Below are 6180 nucleotides of genomic sequence, written 5' to 3' on the forward strand. Positions count from 1 at the left end.
TGCAAAAGATGCTTTGCTGTACAGAGATGCTTCTTTACTTTACTTTATTACATTTAGCAGACGCCTTTATCCAAAGCGACTTACAATGATGACACAATAATACCAAAAGCCAAAACAAAAATAAAACATTAAAAGAGTTAAACATTAAAAAACAATGGCACATTAAAAATGTATGTCTATACACATCAAAAGTAACTGTCTTAGTTAGTGCAGTTTTTTAAAAATGGCGAGGGACTCAGCTGCTCTGGTGGAGGTAGGCAACTTGTTCCACCATCTGGGAACTATGGAGCAGAACAGTCTGGATTGCTTTGGGTGGATGCTGGGTAAAGCAAGGCGACATTCAGTGGAGGAGCGCAAAGGCCGAGATGGAACATAGGCCTTTAGGAGCAAGTGCAAGTAGTAGGGCGCCTGTTCTGTCATTACCTTATAGGCAATCGTGCAGGCTTTATATTTGATGCGAGCAGCAACCGGAAGCCAATGAAGTTCAATGAGCAGTGGGGTGACATGTGCCCGTTTTGGAAGATTGAAGACCAGATGTGCTGCTGCATTCTGGATCATCTGTAATGGCTTAATAGCACAGGCTGGAAGGCCCGTTAGCACTGCGTTACAATAATCAAGGCGCGAGATGACCACAGCCTGCACCAAGAGCTGAGCAGCATGTGGCGTTAGAAACGGTCTAATTTGTCTGATGTTATATAGCGCAAAGCGACAGGATCGCTTCTTGACAGTTTAGTTGTAAATATTTCATGTGAGGTTTTCAGCAGATTTTGTTATCTATTGTCACACCCAGAAACTTTGTATGAGAGACTTGTTCTATTTCAACATCGTTTATCAACAGTTTTACTCTTGCATCTTTTCTAAACTTTCCAAACAACATGAATTTAGTTTTGTTTAACCCTCTGAGCTCTATGCTGGCCATTTGTGGCCACGAACAAGCTGAAAGGGTAGTAAAAACAAACAAGTTCAGAGGGTTAAATTTAGTGATAGCTTGTTTCTATCAAACCATGTTTTCAATTGATTCGTTTCTTTTGTGACAATTTCCAAAAGCTGCTGTGCATTCTCTCCAGCACAAATGATATTAGTATCATCTGCAAATAAAATAAACTGCAATATATCAGATGTTTTACATATATCATTGATGTACAAGAGAAACAGTTTTGGTCCCAATACTGACCCCTGTGGGACCCCACAGACAATGTTCAGGCACTTTAATAATTTAATAAATTAGTGCCCCATTGTGGGGGAATATGTAGAGGAGTAAAAATAGTAAAAAAAAATAAAAATGTCTGCTGCACCTTATTTAACCTTGCTGTTTAAACACACAGAAAACAGAATTGAAGATTTAATGTCTGGAGGACATTGTAAAATCCATCACTCACAAACTTTGAATGAAGTTGAGTATAATAAGCTGTCGATTCACATCATGAGCATCACAACGCAAGACAAAAGGCAGCCTTGCAGCTCTGTGTGCTCTAATTGTTTGCAGTAAAATGATTAAGTATCTTCATTATACACTGTATTGTCAAAAGTATTCTCTTGTTTGTCTTCACGCGCAAATGAACTTGAGTGATATCCCATTCTTAATCCACAGGGTTTAATATGATGTTGGCCCACCCTTTACAGCTACAACAGCTTCAGTGCTTCTGGGAAGGCTTTCCACATGGTTTAGGAGTGTTTTGACCATTCTTCCAGAATTGCATTTGTGAGGTCAGACACTGATGTTGGATGAGAAGGCCTGGCTTGCAGTCTCCGCTCTAATTCATCCCAAAGTTGTTCTAATGGGTTGAGGTCAGGACTCTGTGCAGGCCAGTCAAGTTCTTCCACACCAAACTCGCTCATCCATGTCTTTATGGACTTTGCTTTGTGCACTGATGTACAGTCATGTTGGAACAGGAAGGGGCCATCCCCAAACTGTTCCCACAAAGATGGGAGCATTGTCCAAAATGTCTTGGTATGCTGAAGCATTAAGAGTTTCTTTCAGTCAGACAAATACCGTTCTCCTGGCAACTGCCAGATCCAGACTTGTCCACTGGATTACCAGATGGAGTAGTGTGATTTGTCCAGCGGTAGCGTCCTTTGCATCATTGCATCCAATGCTTTGTGTTGTGTTTGGTGATGTAAGGCAGCTGCTGGGTTGGGTGCAGCTGCTCGACCATGGAAACCCATTCCATGAAGCTCTCTACACGCTGTTCTTGAGCTAATCTGAAGGCCACGTGAATTTTGGAGGTCTGCAGCGACTGACTGAGTTGGTGAATTCTGTTTACTATGCACTTCAGCATGCGCTGACCCTGCTCTGTGATTTTATGTGGCCCACCACTTTGTGGAGGAGTTGCTGTCATTCTCAATCAGCTTCCACTTTATTATAATAACACAAAAGTTGAGCATTGAATGTTTATTAGTGAGGAAATTTCACAAGTGGCGGTGGCGCAGTGGTTAGCACTGCTGCCTCACAGATAGAATACCATCTGGAAGGCCTGGGTTCGATTCCACCTTGGCCCAGGCCTCTCCCTCTCTCTGTGTGGAGTTTGCATGTTCTCCCCGTGCTTGCGTGGGTTTCCTCCGGGTACTCCGGTTTCCTCCGGGTACTCCGGTTTCCTCCCACATTCCAAAGACATGCACTTACTGGGATTGGCTACTCTAAATTGCCCATAGGTGTGAATGAGAGTGTGAAAGTGAGTGTGAAAGGTTGTTCGTCTTTCTGTGTTGGCCCTGTGACAGGGTGTGCCCTGCCTCTCGCCCTATGACAGCTGGGATAGGCTCCAGCCCCCCCGCGACCCTGAACAGGATAAGCGGAAGCGAGTGGATGGATGGATGGATTTCACAAGTGGATTTTTTGCACAGGTGGCATCCTATCACAGTACCATGTTGGAATTCACTGAGCTCCTGAGAGCAACCCATTTTTCCACAAATGTTTGTAGAAGCAGTCTGCATGCCTAGGTGATTGTTTTTTTGTTTGTTTGTTTGTTTTTTTGACACCTGTACCCATGGAAGTGATTGGAATGATGTGAATAGGTGAGTGAATTTTTTTGGCAAGTGTAGGTCACCTATTGTATCTGTCCTGTAGTCATTTGAAGTTTAAAGTTTAAAAAAAAAAACCTACTGAGCAGACAACATCAGGTTGATTTTTCTCACGACCCCTGTTCTGTATCAGATCTGCTTCAAGCACACTATTTACCCCCCGCCCCCACCCCCGAAAAAGCAGTGAAGCTCATTTGCATACCCCATTATACTGAAACACTGCTATGACATGGAATTTTGCACGCTTGTGGTAATTTGTAGCCTAAGGAAATATGAGTTCATTTTGTTGGTTTGTCAACAAAATGAGCTTTCTTTTTCTCTCTTCAAAAATGTACACATAAGGTGTCACTGCGAATAGGATTTCTGCGATTCTGAAGTGCTGTTGCACATACATAGACACAGATAGTTTGGAATGGTCTCATTTGGAAAGGTAAGACGTTTTCAGCTTAGCTGAACACAGGGTATTTAATGTTAAGTAAAAGCTGACACCTTTGTTATCAGTTGTTACTGTTGCTTGTAATGCAGAAAAGAAAAGGGTGTAAAGGAACACAAAGGAAAGCACAAAGGAAATAAAATCAATGGTTGCGAAAGCCTGCAGAGGCTGGTCCAGCGTTCCAAAAGATTCTTTCCCTGCTATATTTTGAGGGAAGACATGCGGTGTGATGTGGATGAGAATCTGTGGCATCAGGATGTGTATAAACACTGCTCTGTGCATACAGTGCTGCAGGAACAGTTCAGCCTGAGGGCTGAGACCCATGTTTATAATTTTCTGCTTTTTTTTCCTTTCCATGCTTTGGAGGGCAGTGAAACAGTGCTGTCTTTTTCATTTATGTATCAAAATGAAACTTTGATGTTTGTACACAAACAATAATCTAATAGAAATATACGGAAAATGTACTCGACAGAGTCTGACAACTAATTTAACCATTTTGCGTTCAATTCCCTACGTGGTGAACTACTTCTAGATGTTTTTGCTGTAAGACTATTGAAAGAAGAAACAACGTGACACAAACTGCACAGCATGACATAACCAATTGATATTGTAGAAAACAGCATAGCCATTTGCATAAATGTGCCAAAGCATTTGCAGTTTGGGCAGATGAACTTGCTTTTAGGATGTGCACAAGTGAGATAATGATGTGGAGGTTGAACATGTAAGTATTCCCAGCTAAGAAATGTACCAAAGTGAATGAGGAAAAAAAAAACTGAATATTAGATGGCTTACCAAATCGACTGTCACTGCCGGGCTGTTACATTCCAAGATCTGCTGTTTTGTCTAAGTCTCGGCATGTTCATGCAATTATTTCTTTAAGTGTACAGTCGTTCTAACATGTGTCCGAATTTTTGTGCGTCTAATGTGTTCTGACAGGACCTGTTACATGGCCGGATCCAGATGAAGACACTTACCAACAAGTGGTACGAAGAAGTTCGCCAAGGACCGTCAGGCTCTGAGGACGATGAGGACGAAGCTGAACTTCTATGAGCACTTTCAGTTTATTTGAAGACAATTTATGGGTGTTGTGTGTCCTGGGCTGTGGTTGTGTATCCATCTGCGAAGATGAGCACTCTTTTCGGTGTCAGTCAGTACATTGTCTTTCTTTATCTGTCACTAAGGTTATAAGCCAATGCGCACTATGGATTCCTGCACAGGAATGTTTTCCTGTGTGTTTCTTTTATGAACATTTCAGTCCGAAGCGATAACAGCAGTGAAACTGTGATGGAAATGTTCTGTTCTAAAGCACCTTATCTCTTCCTATTTGTATGTCTCATTGCTATTTGGCACTAGCTTTGTTGAAAATACACTGGACATTTTAATGTTTGTGAGGGGAAGGATACAACACAATGCTGCTGCAGGCTCAATTTATATACTGCCAGAGGTTTGAATAGTTACTGAACTAGATTTAATTCTCTCCGTGTCTCCATATTTATGTGCATTAATTATTCTGAGTAAATTTAATAAAACACATATATTCATACATATGTAATAAAGATAAAATAGAAGTTACAAATGAGCTTGTATTATACTCCAAAACTGCTAGGAAACAAAGAGAAATGCAGGAGAGAGTTAAAACTAGTGTAATGTGTTGGGTAAAGCTAATCATTAAAAGCCAGGTTACAAAAGCGTGACTGTGGTCTGAAAAACTGCAAACTGCTTTCATTTCCAAGTGCCGTTCCACTTTAAAAAAAAAGAAAAGAAAGAACTTCCATGTGTTTATACTGATTTGCTGGTAAGATTCTTGTCACTATACTGTCAATGAAGTGGACCTTGAAATGTTACTTATTCATGAAGTATTTCTTTTAATGATGGGTGCCAATGAATGTGGGATAACTGGCGAGGTCTTATTTTTAGGGGTTATTTTGTATTTATTTGAAGAATATTTATGCTTGTTTGTGGATAATGGCTTTTATACAAGCTCTGTATGTACCACAAGATGATTAAAAAAGTATCTATATCTATAATAAATTGTATTGATAATTGAATGCATTGTTTTTTGGGGGCTTTTTTTGATGAAAAGAAATCAGTGCCCTCGGCTTACAGTTCAAATATAGTAGTTAGGTGACAAATAATGGAAAAACCTTGAACCCTACAGCGGAGAGTGTCAGTGCCTAAAGTAGAACCGGTTTCACACATTTCCACTAGAAATATTAGTCTTGTCTTTTTATAACCCTTTATTTTGTACAAAATAATACATGGATAAAGTTCAACTTGAGCACTCGTATCCTAAATATGACTTAAAATGAGTTAAAATAGTATTTAAGACATTTCCAGGTTTTAATGTGAAGTTCAGTGATAATTATTCTTGCAGGGTTTACTTTCCATTTCTTAAGCTGCGGGAACTAATTAGTCCACAGACTTCAGTAAGTGGAAGTGGAAGGTCAAATGTGTCTGGCTTAGACAGGGAGGCAGACCAGTCCACAGAGCAATTAGAAAACATAAAAAGGTTAATGCATTATCCTGCTGGGAAAATATCCTGGAGCCATGCTGTCAAAGCTCTCATGTCCAGTCCTGATAATACCAGACTATTATACCCTTGAAGCATCTTGTGGGATCTCATTAGGCATATTGATGAGGAAGTGATAGTCCGTCTTCAGAATGGGACGACTGTGAGGGAATGACTGAAATTTTTACGTTGCATCATTTCCTTAAAGCTCAGTGAGCAC

General features: G+C 40.5%; 1 protein-coding gene across 2 annotated transcripts in view; it reads left to right on the plus strand.

The window, feature by feature from the left end:
* The window catches only part of slc9a8 (solute carrier family 9 member 8), a 30779-nt gene extending 25280 nt beyond the window's left edge, over positions 1-5499 (plus strand). For both annotated transcript variants that reach the window (XM_030734089.1, XM_030734088.1), the window contains one exon: positions 4388-5499. In XM_030734089.1, coding sequence (XP_030589949.1) covers positions 4388-4501 — 114 coding nt within the window. In that variant the 3' untranslated portion in view covers positions 4502-5499. The remainder of the gene's footprint in view (positions 1-4387) is intronic.
* The last annotated feature ends 681 nt before the right edge of the window (positions 5500-6180 follow it).

The sequence above is a fragment of the Archocentrus centrarchus genome, chromosome 7, assembly GCF_007364275.1.
Source record: "Archocentrus centrarchus isolate MPI-CPG fArcCen1 chromosome 7, fArcCen1, whole genome shotgun sequence".
Classification (NCBI taxonomy): domain Eukaryota; kingdom Metazoa; phylum Chordata; class Actinopteri; order Cichliformes; family Cichlidae; genus Archocentrus; species Archocentrus centrarchus.